This window comes from Harmonia axyridis, chromosome 4 (genome assembly GCF_914767665.1).
Source record: "Harmonia axyridis chromosome 4, icHarAxyr1.1, whole genome shotgun sequence".
In the NCBI taxonomy this organism is placed as follows: Eukaryota; Metazoa; Arthropoda; class Insecta; order Coleoptera; family Coccinellidae; genus Harmonia; species Harmonia axyridis.
Window position 1 is genome coordinate 16,683,973 of NC_059504.1, and position 20,665 is coordinate 16,704,637.

At 34.8% G+C, this 20,665-nt stretch overlaps 2 protein-coding genes across 2 annotated transcripts in view; both read right to left on the minus strand.

The window, feature by feature from the left end:
* LOC123678426 (insulin-like growth factor-binding protein complex acid labile subunit) overlaps positions 1-20,665 on the minus strand; it is a 117,037-nt gene that overhangs the window by 87,960 nt on the left and 8,412 nt on the right. The gene's annotated exons all lie outside the window — the stretch shown is intronic.
* LOC123677866 lies at positions 7,320-9,892 on the minus strand. Its single transcript, XM_045614600.1, has 2 exons — positions 8,655-9,892; positions 7,320-8,460 (listed from the first exon to the last, which is right to left on the minus strand). Exons 1-2 carry the CDS (start codon positions 9,890-9,892, stop codon positions 7,320-7,322), a joined length of 2,379 nt encoding a protein of 792 aa, XP_045470556.1.

A 20,665-nucleotide genomic window follows, 5' to 3' on the forward strand; every position in this document is an offset into this window, starting at 1 on the left:
CGTGTCGTGTTTTGTTCGTTACACGATGGCTGAAATAACTTACTATATACATACATATAAATTACTTTTTTCTCTTTTTACTTTTTTCTCCTCACATGAATATGTTTTGCCATTGATAGACTTCAACAACCAGTACTCAACTACAAACTGTTTATGAAACGTTTTTTAAATAAATCATCGTTATAAGTTGAACCATGATGAAGCAAACTCAAAAGTAGATACTTACTTGAAAAGTTCAACTCCTTTTATTTCAGCACTGACATAAGATGGATTTGAAGAAAAAAACTCCATCACTGCGAATATATCTATTTTAGGCAAATTGTCACTTTGTCGTTTCACGAAGCCTTCTTCCATTATGGTGACATAAAACAAAACTCGAGTTAAAACTACACTGTACAACTACAAACGGCGCGAGAGCTTTGGCGCGACTAAGTATTTAAACGTAATTTATGGTGTAGCGATCACAGGCAAGTGCCGTGACGTCACAGACCAAAGACGTTCCGCGCTAAAATACGTAAATTCAAATAATCTCTTTCTCAGTCATTTATTGATGGATTTTCAAAATTTTTCCACTGATTTATCAGTTTTGCTCTATATTTTAATTCTATCGTGTCAAATATAGTATTATCAACATCACTAAACTAGTCAATTGTCGAATTAAGGGTAGGCAGAATATTCATTATTTTCTGTATCTACCTGCTGAAATCCAAAGTTTGGCAATTCTTGCTCTCCTAGTGTCTTCGGTTGTTTCACGTCGTTGGGCGATCTTGAAGTTGGTTTCCTGAATTATGGATACATTTGGGTACACATTAATAATCTCAATATTTTTTCAGTTGATATGAAACGTTGATTCACTATGGGACATGGAAGTGTGTTCTTTGTGGAGGAACCCGCGACTTGAGTGAAATATCATATCACTGATAAGTTTGCATTTCAGCGCACCTTTTGTCAAATTTTATAGTGCATGTATGCTTCCTCTATCTTTGTTTATTACTCTGAGGAATATCCCGATGTTTGCTGTCACTTTTGAAGCTGTCATCTTATGACATTTGACAAGTAAGAACTACGCCATTACTTAAAATGAAGTGTCACATAGCTTCAATAACGCATTGAAATGTTTAAAATTGACTACAAAAATTTTTTGCACTCGCAATTCGCTTATCTCTTTTGAGTCGTCATGAAGCACCTTCTTGGGCAGCAATATTAAAACTGGTGGAAAATTTTGAGCTTTTGGGACAAGTTAGTGATGAGAAGAATCCAAACCATTTCTCCCAACAATCCATTTCATGAAGGTTGAGTACTGTCAATTGATTCGTTCAAGTTTTGAAGCAGCTTATCAAATTGTCACCATGTGACACTCTGAAGAGTTTTGCATAATGCTACACAATGATTCAAGCCGTCATTCTGAAAGTTCGAAACTCCTGAACAAGTTTTGCCCTCTCTGCAGATGTTTCTTCGTGTTGGATAGGTCCAGGTAATTTTTTTTTTTGTATTGTGCTATCAGATTTAGGATGGTAGCTAAAATTATCGAGGCAAAAATCACGGTACTGTTATAAAAGACTAATGGATCTGAACAAACAAGTCATATCTACTTAAAAACACGAGGTTGCGCTGTCTACTGTACCATTGCTACTGAAATGAAATTGCATTCCATCCCGAAATAAATTACCCTTCTTTAACCTTACAAAAACGTGAGTTCCTATGTAATAAAACTATAATATATGCTTTTGAGGAAAAGCATTACAAAAAATTGAAGCATGTATTGATAAATCTCATTATTCAGCAGAGAAAAAATTAATGGAGCATCATACAATTCAAAGTATATGTAATACAAGAGAACAAATCAAAACTCTTCCCGTATAGGTGTGGTGATTGGTTTATGTATTCGTTTACAAAACAAGTTGACATATTTATATTGAAGGGCTTCTTCTTCATTCAAACAAATCCTTTCATTCTCTCTTTTCACCAGATGTTGACGACGCATATTTTATAATATATTCGATTTAATTATAGTTAAATCTGAAAACAAAAAAAAAAACAGAAGCGGAAAAGAGTAATTGAAGTTATACTTTTCATTATATACCACATCAAATGAAGATAGTTGAAATCTCCATAATGAATTGGTGATAAAAAAAAGGATAAGTGAAGGATAAGGAAAATCATATCGGAATTCATAGGCCAAAAATTGTTAGGGGGTTTGTACAGGATGGGCAAATTTCGATGTTTTAGCACTACAACTTTTTAACCAGAGGTGATAGACAGAATCTGATACCCAATTCTCGGTCTCTTTTTCTGAGAAATTTACAAGAGTAGTATTCATTTTTAACCACCTTCTTTTGTTTTCGAGTTATAAGCGAAAATTGGAAAAATGGCGATATCGAAAAAGATTTATATCTCCGCTAATACTGATGATAGAGCTCTGAAGTTAAAACATTATTGAGGCACTTTTTTACGTCGAATCCAGTGGCTCGTCTTTTCAAAAGGGTTTTTAATTACTAAGCAATGACCAAACCCTTTTGAAAAGACGAGCACGCCACCGGATTCGACGTAAAAATGTGCCTGTATAATGTTTTAATTTCAGAGCTCTATCATCAGTATCAGCGGAGATATAAATGTTTTTCGTTTTCGCCATTTTTCCAATTTTCGCTTATAACTCGAAAACAAAAGGAGGTGGTCAAAAATGAATACTACCCTTGTTAGTTTCTCAGAAAAAGAAACCGAGAACAGGGTATCAGATTTTGTCTATCACCTCTGGTTTAAAAGTTGTAGTGCTAAAACATCGAAATTTGCCTACCCTGTACATATCATAGCGAAAAATTCAAAGTGATAAAAAATTCGAAAATGATGTCAATCTCCGAATCAGCAGTCCAGCGTTCTATCCTCTAAGCCACCTAGAAAGCTATCTGCACGCCACTACACTATTACATTGTAATAAAAAATACTCTATCAACTTCACCTTTCCGGACCAATTCAACACCACTAACTAATGATTTTTCAAAATAACAAGCTAGACCTGAAACACAACTCAATAGGCAATCTATCAACACATAACCTGCTGAAAATCCTTTTTCACGGAATTATTCTTGCCATGGAGGTTTCTTGGAGAAGGATCTCCACTGCGTCATTATCTATGGCCAATATATACAAAATAAATCTCTCCTATCCTTAGAAATCTCTTCAATATTCAACCAATATAGATTCTCCAAGCGATGATTTTTCGAATGCTCAGATGTACCAGGATCGCTAGTGGCTACATTGCTAGCTATTGGGGAATCATCTCCCATCATTGTATTCCATTAAAAAAGAAACGTTAAAAAAATACGAAGTAAATATGACAACTTATCGACATTGTACTAGCTTTGAATAAATACGATTGGTTCAAATATCTACCAGGAAAAATTTCATCCATACACCAATTGGAAATTTATAGGACCCCAATCATAAAACTATATTGGTTGGTGTTAAATTATACCGCACGATAACCTTTTCCAAACGACATATATAATAGAACAATAATTTAGCAATGAGGAACTATGAACCATAGCAATTTACAAGACACTCCACTTTTACGACAAGCATGAAGGAAATGTGAATTATATTTGCCAACTTTATACGTCTTACCGGTTGCATTATGCGCTAGTGCATCTTATCACCAGACGTAAAACAGTAGGTTAGGTGCATCACGCGGAAAGAAAATGAGAGGGATGTCTGTAGATAATTCAACTTTAAAATTATTCCGCACACCATTCCTCGCTTTCGGTTGAACCTTGAAATATGCACCCCAGCTAGGTAATATCAGGTTCATACTTTCCACACGACTATGAAGAATAATCTCGTAAATATTTCATTTTAATGAAAAATTTAGTGGTATGTGGCTGCTCGCTTATGAATGGAAAACGATTTGTAATAGAACACGCAGCACCGTGATGAAAAAATCTACAGGACGTTTTAAAATCATGAGGATTAGATTCTAGTGCGGATTATAAAACTTCACTTTTGGTCGGAGTCCTTCAACTTGAATTTAATGGCCACAAACTTTTCACATGCAATTTTTCATATGAATATCCTGAGTCTTTTTTTACATATTTCCACCTCACTTGTTTAACGTGGAGGAATGGAATAAACAGCTGAAAATGTATGGAATGGAGATGAATAAGCAGAAAACTAAAGTTATGGCAATCATGCAGGAAGAGGAAGAGCTACGGATACAGATAGAGGGAGAAGCAATCGAACAAGTACAACAATTTACATATCTGGGAGTAAAAATCGACAACAATAGAAAACAAGAACATGACATACACGATAGAATCGACAAAGCGGGTAAACTATATCATGCATTGAATTGGAAATTCTTAAAAAAGAAGGAAATTAGCACGAAAACGAAGATGACAGTATATAAGACAATATTCAGACCTGTGCAAACATACGAATGCGAATCATGGAGCACAACAAGAAAAATAAGAAGAAACATACAGACAATGGAGATGAAATTTAAGAGGGTTTTAAAGGGAATAACAAGAATGGACCGAGTGAGGAATGAAGATGTTCGAAATGAACTGGAGGTGAATTCAATAGAATCATATGTAGGAGAGAGACAGATGGGATGGTGGGGACACTTACAACGTATGGAAGATGATAGACAAGTTAAAAAGGTATGGGACTCGAGAATAGAGGAGAAGCCAAAGAGAGGAAGACCACAACAGACTTAGGAAGAGTCAATTAAGAGAGAAATACAGAAGAGAGGAAAGAACCTAAAAGAAGCGAAAGAGTTAGCGACTTACAGGGTAGAATGGAAGAAATTCATTAGAACATAGTTAAGTTTTATTTATTGGAATGTATTTTATTTGAAATCCAAACACTGAAAGGTAAAATGGATGTAGATTATATATATATTTCGACCTCACTTGTTTAATTTATATTCAGATGCAAATTCTAGAGTAAGAACAATTAAAATCGGGTGACCAGCTTGGACTAAGCCAACGTTTTGTCTATATATTCAGAAAACATCAAGTCTACCAAGACAACAAACAAAATAGGTTTGAGTTGCAATAACAAATGTAATATATAAATAAGACGTACAAAGTCGAAGTTCGAAATATTTCCGTTCATTAAGTCGAATAAAGATTATTTGTTCGGGTACAGAGAATATTGGGAAAAGAAAGAACGACATCAAAAGGTATATTATAAAGTTGCAATCTATGTCAGAACAAACTGTTGAATGAGTAATATTTTGATTTGCATAAAGATTTCATGTTTTTTATTTTGCGTGTTTTTTCTGTTGCCTTGATAAAGTCTAAATACTTATGTAGTTCAAATTGGTCGGCTGATTTCAATGGTTCTAAACCTGCAATATGAACTTTAACATGTTTACTCAAGGACGTGAAAGGATCGAATATCTTACTCATGTTGCTAACTATGCACTTGAGGCAATTACATCGACATTCCAAAATGCAAATCGATAACAAATTATATGGAGAGCTATAAAAAAAAGCTAAAAATTATCTCGAGCTTTCAGCTGCTGAAAGCCACACAATATTGAAAAAACATAATTCTAATCAATAGCGGAATAATTCTTTGTGAATATCGACATATGTCCGAGCTTCACCGCTCCTCCAGTCTATTTTAATTCTGTTTTAATTCATGAGCTGAATAATCTCTCTGATTCAATGAATATATTGCTCGTTGAATCCCTATTATTTACAAAAATAGTGTTGGGAAGAATAACAGCCGATGAATATATCCATTAACTATAATATAATCAATCATATCTTGAATTGATTAAAAGAAGAGCTGAAGGTTTACATGAAATAGTTTCGGACTATTGAACAGAAAACATGATAAAGTATTGATTGTACCTACTCCTCTTGAATACCGTTCATACACTACACTGCTAAAATATGTATGTATGTAATGACTATGTCTGCTCACAGGTGGCGCTATGGGTTTTCGCGCCACACTACTTCGACCCCGGCGGATTTAAAGGGGCCGTTGCAACGCAACGATGGTATGAGAGAGTCTTAGGTAGAGATCGCTGTAGTCCAGCAGCGATCTCGGGCGAAATACCAAACCCCTGGTAGATGGCGCACCTCGTAACTTGGCTCGAGAAAGACTCGCCGAAATATGTATAGTAAAAGAAGAAACCATTAATAACCTAGATTTCAAAATGAAAACGAGTTTCCAATGAATTGTAATGAATTATTGAAAAACGGGAATAAATTTCCTTCAAAGAGAACGATACAAGTTCCTTCCAGGATCATTAGGTTATGATCTTTTTTCAAATATCGTTCCTTTCGCATTATTCGACTAGACGCGTTTCAATTCCTCCTTTTCTTTTGTGAATCAATGCGAAACTAGACGCCAAACAGAAAATCTACACAGTATCTCTAAAGTTTCCTCAATAAGGACTCCAAACTTTGTACAAGACAGTAGTAATTCCGCTCCTCGTAATGAAGACGCTTTTTATCAAGTCTTTCGGAATTCTTCGAGGCAATAATACATCTTTTCCTGCTGGCTGAATTCTTTAATTTGGTGTGATTTGCAGCATCGTGAGAAGTTAAAAAACAATTTGTTTCACAACACACCAATTTTCGTTAGGTATCAAATTCTATTATGTTTGAAAAATTATCTACCGAATTAAAAAATTAAATATATGGTGCGCCATTTCGAATAAGCCCAATATTAATGTTCAAATTAGTCATCAATGTCTCATCCCATTTTGAACACCCAGCAGGGTTCTCAACGAATATCGAGTCAGTATACTAACGTTCTTTTATTCAATTTCAAAATCTCATTCGAATTAATAAATTCATTTCGGAGCTGTGAGGTTTTCCTCAGAGTAATAAACATAGATAGAGGGAGCATATGTCATTTTCGGTAAGCAAATTTTGTCCCCAACCCGAATTATCATATTTGAAATGAAGCGCGCGGAAATGAAAGCATATCAGTGAAACGATATTTCACTCAATTCACGAGTTTCTCCTCAAAGAACACACTTCTCTCAGTATATTGACGTTTCATATTAACTCAAAATAAATTGAAATCAAAACCTGAATATATCCGAAATTCAGAAAATAAATTTCAAGCGCGCCAAACGGCGTGAAACAACCGAAGACACATCAAAAGTTGCCAAACCTTGGATTTCAGCAGGTAGATACGGAAAATAATAATCATCATAATCATAATCATAATCATAATCATAATTTATTATTCTCTATATAAAGATATAGGAAGACGTCATATGAATATAACAACATATAAGGTATATAACAAGTACACATTACAAATACAATAATTACATTATAGATTTAATTAAATAGAAATCATGTAAAAATATCACTGTCTAAAAATTCCTGTACACTATAGAAAGCAGTCTTCAACAGCATCTTTTTCATCTCCAGACTGAATCGCTTTTCATCCAACCTCTTGAAAGCATTTGGAACTTTATTATAAAAAACAGGACCCCAATGGTCAATGAACTTTTGGGATGAGGTAAGTCGATGGTAAGGTATTTCTAGAGCAGATTTATTCCTTGTGTTGAAAGCATGTCTGTTCATATTTCTTGGAAACTGTTCAATATTTTGGTGAACATATTTTAAACAGGCTAGGATATACATGCTTGATATTGTAAGTATCCTCCCTGATACAAACGAACTCCTACAGCTGTCTCCGGCTTTAAGGCCGCAAAGTGTTCTGATTGCCCTCTTTTGCAGCCTAAAAACTCTAGATGCTTCCGATGTTCCTCCCCAAAAAACTATCCCATATGAGGCCAAAGAATGGAAATTAGCGAAATACGCTAACCTAGCTATCTCGTCTGAAGTGCACATTTTTATCCTACGAATCGAAAAAAGAGCCGCTGACAACTTTCGGGTTAAGACATCTATATGGGTTTTCCAACCCAACTTACTCTCCAGATGTAGTCCGAGTAACTTGATAGAGGATACTTGTTGAGTTGCATGTGAAAGCGAAACTTGTTGAGTTTTTGAATCGTTCAATTTCAACCTATTTGCCTGAAACCATTCTTTTATCCTCTCCAACACAAAATTCACCATCTCACGAATCTCTTTCGGGTTTGAACCCTTAACCAATACAGAGGTATCATCAGCATACAAGGTGATCCCATAACATTCCATACTATCTATGATATCATTGATGAAAATGAGGAATAACATCGGTCCCAGGACAGAACCCTGCGGCACTCCCTTACCAATGTTTCCGACAGCCGACTTTCGATCCTTCCACGCAACCTGTTGCCTTCTGTCAGCCAAATACGAAGATATCAGATCGAGTGATATCCCTCTAACACCATAATATTCCAGCTTCTCGAGTAAAATGTCATGATCGACGGTGTCAAAAGCCTTTGTCAAGTCGAGGCAGATCAATTCCACTATTTCATGATTATCCCAAGCAGTAGTAGTCTTCTTAATAACTTCCCATATTGCCGATATGACTGATTTTCCCTTCCTGAAACCATGTTGATGTTTCGAGAAAATGTTATTTTTATCAAAGAACCCAACCAATCTTTTCTTTATTATGATTTCAAATACTTTAGACAGAGGTGGCAATATTGATATGGGTCTATAATTTTGAGGTAGGTTTATATTTCCTCCTTTATAGATAGGAACCACTAGGGCTCTCTTCAGTTTCTTAGGGAATACTCCCTGCTCCATACATTTGTTAATAAAACTGCGAGAGGGAGGGATATTTGCTCCTTAACTTCTTTCAATATTCTCGTTGAGAAGTCGTCTATATCAGGAGTCTCTTTAGATTTGAGCTGACCTATGATGTTTTCAATTTCGCAAGCGTCAGTAGGCTGAAGAAAACATGAATCTTTGTTTTTTATCCTCACATTTCGCATATAATCATGTGCTGACCCATCGGTTGGTAGCACTCCGTTATAAACATTTTCTCCTAAGCCACAGAAATACTCGTTTAGTTCCTCAGCACAGAGTTCAGAATCAGGTGATTTTTTTTTCCGCGTGTTAGTTTCTTTTCTGATTATATTCCAGATAGTTTTCTGTTTGTTTTCGGAATTTTGTATCAGTCTCGAATTTTCATGTTTATGGGCTCGAAGCAGTTCTTCATGATATCTTTTTTTGAAGATTTTATATATTTCATAATCAGTATCATTTTTGGTGGTTATTGCTTTCACTGCAAGAGCATCCAAGTGATTTTTCATTTTCTTCTGCTCTTCTGACATATGCAAATTTCTCATTTTTCTATTTCTATATTTCACTGGAAAACACTGCTCAAAACCCCCCAAGATTGCATCATATATACAGTTGAAAACTTCTTCCGCAGAACCATCCTCCAGAAAATCAGACCACTGACATTGAGAAAGCCTCTCTCTAAACTTATTGATGTTGGTTTCATTTATTTCTCTCATTTTCACTCTTTGTTTTTCTAGGTGTCTTCTGTTTTTTGAGGTAGTAAGTATTTGAGCCCTATGATCAGAGACGTGCAACTCCTCCGCTCTCACAACGAAGTCATTTGTATCGAGGCTCGTGAAAATGTTATCGATGCATGTCGAACTTATATTTGTTATACGCGAGGGTTCAGTAGTACTCAAAGTCAGACCAAAAGAGCAGAATAGTTCGATTAGATCTCTTGTTTCATTTTTACATAAAGAGAAGTCCATATTAAAATCACCCATAACATAAATTTCATGTGTGTTGAAGTTTTCCGACAAGTTTAGTAGCATCATTTCCATATTTTCCATAAAAAGCTGTAAATTTCCCATTGGTGGTCGGTAACATGCCACAAAAACACACTTCAGCTTAGGGACCTGCACCGCAGATAATTCAACATGACCTTCTATTGATAACTCCACTAAACCCGGAAGATTCTCGCAGAACAAGCTCTCATGAGCCAAAATCATTGTTCCACCGTGTCCCATATTTAATATATTCTGCTTATTATGAATTCGACAATAAGGAGAAATATCGGATTCCAAAAATTCAAATTTGCATATTTAATTAGGAATCATTCAAATAAATATATTTCATTCAATATAATATACATTCATAATGAAATAGTTAAATTGTGGATTTGGAAATATATCACAATTCGACAAAGTAATCTAACCATTTTGGGAACATGTAAAAATGGCGTATAATTTCTCTATCTATGTTTATTACTCTATGGGTTTTTCCAAAGGCTTCATGAAAAATCGAATTATTTCAAAAACAAACTTGGGTCATTTATTCCATGCAATCCAAAAATGAAATAAAACAATAAGAAACATATACTTGATTATTTATACTTTTTTGGTATACCTTGTGTATTCCCAAACAATTTGAAAATATTGATCTTACATAGTCCAACCATATCTAATGTCTCGAAAAAAATAAATAAATACATAAAATTCAGATTCAAATAAAAGTAAAAAGTCAAGAAAAGTTCGGAAGTAGTGGCAGCGATGGGCTCGATAAAATACCGATCTCAAGAAAGAAAATATGAGAAACTGTCGATTCGTTGGAAATTTCAATAATATCCTGATTCATATATTGCAGATACTCGACAATAAATCAACGATACACAGGCTTCTTCCCCATAAAGCACCAGTTTGGCAGCTTCGAAATTGTTCTGGCACATGTAATATGTCAGAATATGATTCATTCCCGCTGAAATTTGTTACAAAGTTACTTCACCTCCTATCGAACAAAATTCTAGCATTACGTTCACGTAAAAGATTTAACAAACTTCGTGAAATGTACTTCGAAACGCAAATATACTCAACAACTCCGATAAAAATATTTTCAATCAATCTTACTCCATACATTAAACTGGGTACGAAGTTGGAAATTTTCAAGGACACGGTAGAATCGATTGATTTGAAATTGCTCTCAGGTGAACAGATTTCGTTTTTCTTTTCGCACGATGAAGCTTTCTGGAGTACTTACGGCAATTTTTGTCTTTTTTTTCAGTATAACGTTAAATTGTGCAGCATATTAATATTCGTGTATTAGTGAAACTGATGTAGCAAAAACATCACTTTTGTATAGTCTACACATTTGAGTTTTCAATAGTTAGTGAATCAGTTATTCGACCAACTGGAGATTTTGGTTATCGGCGGATCAGATAGGTTGTTTCGACCACGACCGTTTTTGCTTGATGTTGTCGTAAATGATCCACTTATAATCTCAAGTTTGCAACCACTTGAAAAATGGATCGATTATGTTGCAATTCGTAGATAGAAATTCGGTCTATAAGATTTTTTGGGTTAACTCGTGTGGTACCCATACATCGAGCTAGTCTTATGTACACGGTTGACGCTTTCAAATTCAACTCGATTAATCATGAAAATTTTTGGTATACAAATTCTCATCTTTTTAACGTCATCTAGTTGTACCCAATCGGACTAATACAAACCGAGATACAGATAACTAAAGCTATCTAATGAATTTCTGTTAACTACACCTAATAGGTATATCAATTATGTTTGTTGATTGATTGAAATTGATTGCGGATATGTGATCTCAACATAAATGACTAGTTGAATAAATAAGTTCATTGAAGCAGAAAAAATATAAGGAAAAACAGTTTCTGAAAAACAATTAATTCATAAGCCACGCATCAATAAACAAATTACAACCCACAAAAGTATATACTTGTTCGTGGGGGAATAATATAAAAACCATAAACTCCAAAAAACAACTACCAATGAGTTCAGATAAAACAAATACAATATAAGTACAACAAAACAAATGTGTCAAACAATGTTAACCCTGTTGAAAATTTTCCTCGAAAATTCATTATCCTGTGACTTGATCCATGTCTTGATTCCACTGGTGGAAAGTGTTCGAGAATTAACTGTCCTTAGATTTGAAGGTAAGATGCTATATGAAACCGGTGCAAGATAAGTAAAAGTTCGCAATTCCAATGTTTTTCCGACTTGCGGTTGCTGTACTGGATGTCCCCTGATCTCATAATGTCTAGGTATAATCTGTGGTCGTTCATACTGGTATAACAAAAGCGATCTTCCATATAATTGCCTGATGCTGAACACCTCAGCCTCCCTGTACAGAATATCAGTAGGGTATGTTATATTTGTCCTATACATTACTTTCAAAATCCATTTTTGTATAACCTCAAGGGGTTCACAATAAAAATCCGCTGGGCCACCCCAACTCAAAATGCCATAATTGAAATGTGGTTCTACCAACGCCAACGCGCAATATACTCGCCTGAGCTCTTTCATCATATATCTCTCAACATTCTGAACACAGGTACCAGTTGTCGTAATTTTTAAACAATATAATCTGATTGCATTTCCCATCGTAAGTGATTATCAATGTCAACCCCCAAGTATTAAATGTCATCTGTTTTGAATATTTCTGTATCTCCCACCTTCAGACTTTCAACATTTGGAAATTCCTTCTTCTTGCTTGTGAATAGCATGTATTTAGTTCTGTCATAATTTAAAGTTAGCTTATTTACTGTGAAATAATCTAGAATGATGTTAAAATGATGATAAAAAGAGATTTGGATTTCAATGCTTCCCAAGTTTGTGCTTCAAACAAAATAACTGTGTCATCAGCAAGGCTAATTATCTCACACTCTTATTGCAAGTCAAATAAGCTATTTATGTAAATCAGAAAATATAGGTCCAGTACTGTACCTTGGGGTACCCCACATGTTACTATTCTCTCTTCACTAATTACATTATCTATTCTGACCACTTGTTGCTTCATATTTCCCCATAAATGAGAATTTAACAGATTGAGGTCCAGATTTTTCGGAACGAAAAAGAATCGGAACTATGTCCACAGTAAAAAATTTTCAGAATGAGCACACCTATTATCTATATTGCAATGTTTGTCATAAAACTTGTAGAACACCCGATATAAGTGGGTTTCAAAATGATACAGTTCGAAAACAGAATAGTTTCAGTCAAGTCAAGCTTCAGTACAGGTAGGAGATCCTAGGATTATATTCACATCCAGAAATGAAAATAGCAATTACTACATGCGCTCTCGTAAAACAAAAACGGCGAAAAACAACATCAAACACTCCAATAACTCCACATCGTTCTAATGGACGAAAAAATTACTTCCATTGGAATCAAACAATTGGAACACATTTCAAACATCACGTTAAAACTTATAGAGCCGAGTGTGGCAAAACTACCGTAACGTTCCAGTGATGTTCAATGGCACAAAGGTCCGAACAATGTTTTCAGAACTTCCCTTACCCCGTCCACAATAAAATCAGTAGCGGCGCTAGATATCAACGTTGTCACCGATGATGAGCCCACTCAAAAAAGTTGTGACTATATTTCTATATGCATGAGTTGATGTATTTATCTATAATCGCAGATTGAACAGTCAACAACAATATAAAAGTAAGCAATTCAGTATGCGAATGGTTGATTCTTTGTGCTTCTTTATGTTTTGTTCGTTACAAAATTCCAATTTTATAGAGTAGTTCGAAACTGAAGGTGAAAACGAAAATGAAAGATTTCTTAGATAACTAAAAGAAAAAAATTCATTTGGATATACACTAGACCGCAATCGATTTGCTTTAAAGATACAAAGTGTTTCTTGTTGTCCAACTTTTTTTGTGATGATTATACAAGTTTATGGAATCTTTATGAATTATTGCTACAAGTTGAGCCAATTAGTACCAAAATTAATGACTGAGTTATTCACCAGAGCTCACCTTTTGCATTTTTATAGTAATTTGGATTTACCTGAGGATTTCGAGAGAATTTTGCGAATAATTTTTATATCGGTAGCATATACAAAAAACCTATAGGCAGCACAAAAGTTTTGTAGAGTTCAAAGTTTATTTCAATTTTTTCGAAGAAGTAGTAGTTCTTTCAAAAAAGTGCTGGAAAAAAATTATTTCAATTGAAATCACTTTGTAGTTTTGTATTCGATATTGGCATATCACGTGATATTAAATCAAATTGGAATATTTATGGTGAATTTCAATTAAATATCTTGTGTAGTGCGAATGATAAGAAAAAAATCAAAATTTATATTTCAAAAACGAAACATTTGGAAGCTCATGTTTATGGGAAAATTTTTCTTACAATTAACTGACAAACTTCTCATTTGTGTTTGTATCTTCAATTAAGGAACGCCTATTCGCAGGTTGCAGCTTTACATCATTTATCTTTATCAGTATGAGTGAAGAACTATGAACATCGGTTCCAGTGGAGCTTGAAGTCGCTATTCATTTGTTACATTCATTTTGTAACTAGATTCAAGAATTGTACAATGTAGAATTTTAATCCAGGAGCTCGATTGTTCGTGGAAAAAATAAGCTATGTATTTGAGTCCCATTTTGACATACCTATGGGGCAAAGAAAAAAACGTAATCTAGCATGAGAAAATACTGATCAATTCAAATCATTTTCCAAAGCCATAACTGATTAGGACCCACTTGAAAAGTAAAATGACCCAAGAAAAACTATTTGCCTTATCAGTTATCTCAACCAAAGCGCAAATAGCGACTGCTAATTAATACTAATAACTCTATTCAACCTGAATTAAACCTTCTCCATTATTCAGATCACAAGCCACAAGGTGGGGAAAAAGGGGTTTTCGGTAAAACATCATCTAACTGAATTCAAAGTACAACTATAAATTATCCTTGTGTAGGTCAAATTCAGTAAACCCAAAATATGACAACCAAATCACCTTCTCGATATTCATAATAAATATTATATCCACAAATATTATCAACAAAAATAAATCGCAGATGAATAATGACACAAAGGTCATAAATAACATATGGCATATAATAAAAAATCAGTTTCGAGTTACTTGAACGACTTAACGTCCTTATTCTCTTAGTTTCAACAGTGGCATCAAACTTTCTCTGAATATCCTTCATAAGATTTCACTCCGTCATTTATGTTGGCTATTATGAAGGTTTAATGAGTCTACTTGATGAAGGATATTCAAAATGAATATCAAAAAATTTGTGTCTATTCCTCCACGATAATATATTTCTATGATATATTTGGGTTATTTTCGTCTTGGAATATAATTCAAATTCTAAAAATGACAAAATTAATAACCAACCAAAAAGAAATTCAGAATAACTGAAACTATACAAATGGAGTAAACGGTTAACAAAGTGAATAACTGAATTAACTTAAAGACAGACGTTCGTTTTGGAATTTTTGTATTCAATAATACAATTTCTCATCAGTTACTTAAAGTTCAACAAAATTCCTGAATTTACCTACTTACCACTTTTATATCTACTTTACAAAAATTGCAATTGAGGAACTGAACGTAACTGTTTCTCTAGTGAGGATTCGCAGAGAAAGGAAATTCTTCATAGATATGGTCATGTTAATTATGATGAAATTCTGAACGAATTCAATGGGATTGAAGGTTGTGAAATCAATTAATTTGAATTACAATTTGAATAAATCACATAATAAATTCGGTTAATAGTCTATATTCATAAGTTGTATCCTTTCTGCCTGGTATATGGAAAATACCCCACAAATCCGATTTCGCCGAGGTCTACATTTGGTCTAGCGACGCCACTGTGTGACATGCACGAAAAATTAATCCGATTCGAACTCTACACCGTTTCCAGAAGCGCCGGCTAGGCGTGATGAAAAATTGCAGCCGTTGATCTCCCGGTTAAGCCCATGGACGCTTTTATCTTACCGGTGCCAATTATGGCTGCTGGATAGATAATGGACGAAATAAACGTTTCAATAAATAATCAGCCCGAATGGGATGTCCTGACCCCCATCTCGACGTGGCCGGCGGACGTGCAGACGCTCCGGATCACTTTACCGCTTTTAATTACGCCAATAAAGCCGTGATGTGTGAGGTGGAGGGGGTAATGGTGGGGTCTTTTTAATGGTAAGGGGATCGGTATCGATGGTTCGATAGGGTTTTATGGTTGCTTTTAATTTGTAATCGACTCGGTCAGTTTACTGATGTTTCGAATGGTTATTCATGATTATTCAAGTGAAATTCTTTAATTTTTTATGAAATGTTATTGGATATGACATCGTTTTCGGAACATAAATGAAAATACTCATTAAGATGAGACAGTTTTAATTAATATCGAGATGAATTCATATCGAGTGAAGATCGAAACAATCAAACAAATGAGAATACTGAAAATATTATTCTTTCCATTTTCAGAATATCTCGAAAAAATACTACCATGTGGTACTCTTCAGCCGTGTCAAGTTAAATTGATAATCTTTCATCTTTGGATGAATATTTATTCCCCCAAATGTGTGATGACGTATGCTGAGATCACTTCAGAATATTATTGAACATTTTACCCCTTTGTGGACTTCTTCATGCCGAAGGTTAAATTAACCACACTTTATTGCTGAAAGTTTTAACGGTCGTATAACTTCGAACCGTTCGTTATTAGAGAAATCTTGATAAATATCATGAAAATAAAACAATAAGAATTTGGTTACTCCAACCTTGCAGTACTTCAAGAGAAAGTAGTACCATATGGTATTCTTCAGTCATGTTAAGTCATTCAATAAGGAGAAGGAATTTTCTCAATCTCCTCAAATGCTTTTCAAATGTTCAGCAGTGTGAGGTTACTTTACTATTGAGCTTATTCCTCTAATAACCAGCTAAAGCTGTGTTATTTGAATAGTGTGATATATGAAATGAAATCGTGTATGTATACACGATAACATTTGAATGGAAGGACATGAGAACTTGAAATTTGCAAGGTTAGTTTGAATCGGAATTGTCGAATTTGAGTCTATTGAATGACAAAATCAAAATTTGCATTGAGATGTACAATAAAATATAATCCAAAATTTGTTTTGATCCCATAAATTAAACCATGAAATATTCGAGAAGAATATTTAGAGAAAACTACACATTAATTCAGTGAGCTCAGAACTGATGAAATTGAGATTCAATTGAAGCTGAAAATCATCAAAGCCAACAAGAATATTGAGAAAGAAATATTTAATATTTCCGAATCTGATCGGATTGGGATTTTGCATCGAGAATGGTCATTTTACGCGTTCTGCCAAATGCCGTGATTGATTTCAGTGATAACCGATCTGTTCAGGTTGAAATTTTGCATGTATATCAAAAATAACAATTTCAAGCATCTTGCAAAATTTCGTGTTGATAGCGTCGTCATCAGAATCCGTAAAAATTTAGGAATATAATAACTCCGAATGAATTGAGCTGTTGAGCGATTATATGCCAATCGCTCTATTGGAGACCGCATAAATGCCTGTACACAGTTCTGTGGTCACCAAGGGTTCAATTGGTGCATGAATGAACAAGCGCTCAAAAACTCCCAACTTCACGTCAGTTCTCTTAAATGTCGGCATTCTTCAATGAGTTCTTGTTTACTTCATTCCATCCAGATATGTTAATGAAAAATTTTCCAAAATTTTTTTTAGCGTAAATGGATATTCGTGTGATCTCAATGATTTATTTTTTCATTTCTTATTTTCTCAATATGTGATGTTCTTGTCATTAGCTAATTTCCTGTTGTGTCTAATCATCCAACGTTATAATGACCACGTCAATGTATGAATAATATATTCGAAAACAAGTCACAGAATAAGCTGCAACACGAGCAACAAAGAGCTTGTTTTCGATCGCATGAGTGTTGGAATTGCCTTCTGCAACGAGTATTAGATGCTATTCTCTCTATTTCAGTCAAGCTTTGTGAAATATTGTCGAAATTCAATGAAAAATTTAAATTATTCATTCTTGTGACTTTTGCATTGTATCTTGGCAGTTGGTGTGACTGTTACGAATATTGACAGATTGAGGAATTTGAATTTGAATGGTACGTTTCGAATTTTGGAAAAATCAATAATTATCTATTCATTAATTTCGTGAATTGTGTCTGAGGAAATCGATTCAACACCCCCAGAATTAAGAGAAATGGCAAATTTTGTTGCGATGCATTTCACTTTATTCATGTAGGATCCAGTTACTTATTGTTCCCTGTAAATAATTGCGATGGTCAACCGGATGCTTGGAAACCTATAATTTCTTTTTAGTGTCGAGGGCATGGCAGTTTCAATTGATTTACAGGGAAGGAATTGTTATTGTACATAATGTAAAAAGGATGTGTTATTCTTCGAGGTGTGGAAGATATGTCAAGAGTTGTAAATCTTGAAGAGATTTATTGGGGGGTTGATTAGGTTCGGAGACAACACGGTTGTACCAGATGTGTAACATCTGTTTATCAGGTTCTAGTCCTTCTAGAATATTCGATTTCCAGGAATCCGCGAAGATCTTTGTGGGCGGTACGGCAAAGCTCTTATTGGACTAGGGGATGGTACTTTTCCTTAAGGGAACTTTTAGACGATCGATTAACCAAGCCTACATTCATATTATATACTATTGACCATTAGCGTGTGTTGAGATTTGATAGGATCGGAAGTCAATATAGACAATCACAAACCAAAAAATATAACTGAGAACAATGCTGTAATGAGTTCATTATAGCACTGTTTTGAGGACTGTAATGAACTCATAACGAGACTGAAATAGAGAAATTCAGGTACAAAAAATTTCATGAGATGAAAATTCTAAATACTGCCTACCACCAAAAATTGTTCACTTCCCAAGCAAAATTCCGCCAAAATATAATGACGGAATTATAAATCCCCCAGTTATTTCCTACCGAAGTCCCAACGCTAAATAACATATCCTTCCCGCATAAGTCCACACGATAGAAAAACGACTCTGCGAGTTTCCCGCTTCTGCACCGGATCTAGCAGACACGTCCTTTCTTCCAGCGCCGAACGAGGTTAATGAATGCCTAATCCACTTTCCGGTATAATTGGAAGGTTCATGAAATAACCTTTTCAGTTTTCAGGGCCTTTTCAAATAAGTTCTGATGAATACGTCGAGTGGTGCGGCGCAGCAAATACGCCCGTCTACGTAAGGACGTAGTGACCTGGCGCTCAAAAGGCAAATTCCCGGGACGCACGCACTCATTTTTCCGGATAATCATACGCGTGGCGTATTATGCGAAAGTTCCGCTTTTGAAAACGGCCTACGGTTGCAACTATATACCGTTCGAAGGCTCGGTAACAAGTTGGAACTAGGGTCTGATGAGGGCGTATGGATTTTAATTTCCACTCGGGTATTTTCATAACCTGGAATTACAAGCGTTCTTTGGATAAATTGTAAGTGAGGTTGGAGTTACAAGGATAAGGTTAGATAAATATGTATAAAAATTTAGAAACATATATTATTCAAGAATTCACTTTTACATTAACAATTGTTTTTTTTTTAGATCAACGAACTCGTTCTTTTTCAATAGTTCATTCATGTTGGATCAGCATCTTCTGGGTATGATTTCGAAAATATCCTCTTTCAGAAACATTTGGTATGCCCATAGATTGGGAAGCGTAGTGAGTGATTGATGGGATCCAAATTGGGACTATGCATTTTTCTGCGTCAAAGGTTCTTATATGGTTATTGTAAGAAACTCTTTATTCGTACTGTTTGTGTAAGAAAGAATTATGGAATTTGGCCGATCGTGAAATATCATAAGCTTGCGCGTAAACAATATCAACACAGATGGCTCGATCCATAACGCAAGATACATATAGATCAATATAGATTTGAAGATTGATTCGTACTTAGTTCGCTAAAATTGTGCCTGACTTTTGTTATTATTCTTTTGACTTTCCGCTTTATTCTCTTGAATATTTACGCTTTCAAAATACCCGCATTATTCGTCGATATTGTCTTTTTGCTTACTCATTTTGTTATTGTTTTTGCTTTTGAAACCAGAAAGTTGAAGCTGATGACCCGCACCAAGGGCCCTGTGAAGAGCTGGGATTTGTACCAGAGTCGATTTGTTCTTCAACCTGATGCCCCATTTGGTAAGTCATCATTGTTGACCTCAATTTTCACATTATTATTTTACAACATTAATATTTCGCTGTCGCTCCATCTTCATATGCTCGCAAACACAGTCCATTTTCCTCTTAAATTCTACTTAGCTATCAGACGTAACACATACAGTTGCGTTACTAGAATTGTCTCATGGAGGCTACCCCCACTTCGAAAAAGTCAAATCATTCAATTCTGTATATACATTTTTTTAAATGTTAACTTACAATTTTTTCTTATTTCTTTTAATCACTAGAGAGGGGTACTGTCCCAATAACTCCACCTTGTAATGAGTAATAATAAATAGGTAATTGAGGTAGATATAAAATTATCCACTCAAAGGCGAGGTCTAGTAGAGCTATTCAAATTCATCCCCTGAGTAGAGAAAAAATCGTATGAACACATATCTACTTTGATTCTCAAACTGGAGAAAAATCGCAAAAACACCAAGAGGAATGAGAATGAACAATAAAATATGAGACTGAAATGATAGATGACGTCTTCCAGGATCACTCAATTCGTAATATTACCATGATTTCGTTGCAATGTTGTATGGATATCGCTTATTGGCATCTTCATAACAATTTCAGGTTTAAAGAGAAAATCGATTGAGGGTTAACGATTATGATGAAGCAGTTTTAGATCAGTAAATGAATACCTCAGCAAGGAATTCATATGACCAACTGAAAAAAGAGAGCCAAGGGATAACATGCCAGAAAGACAACATCGATGGTTCGGTACCCAAATACCAAAAGGCCGAATCATGAATATCGCTAGAGATAAATCACCACTGGAAAAACGAAGCTCAGGAAGGCCTGAAAAACGATGGA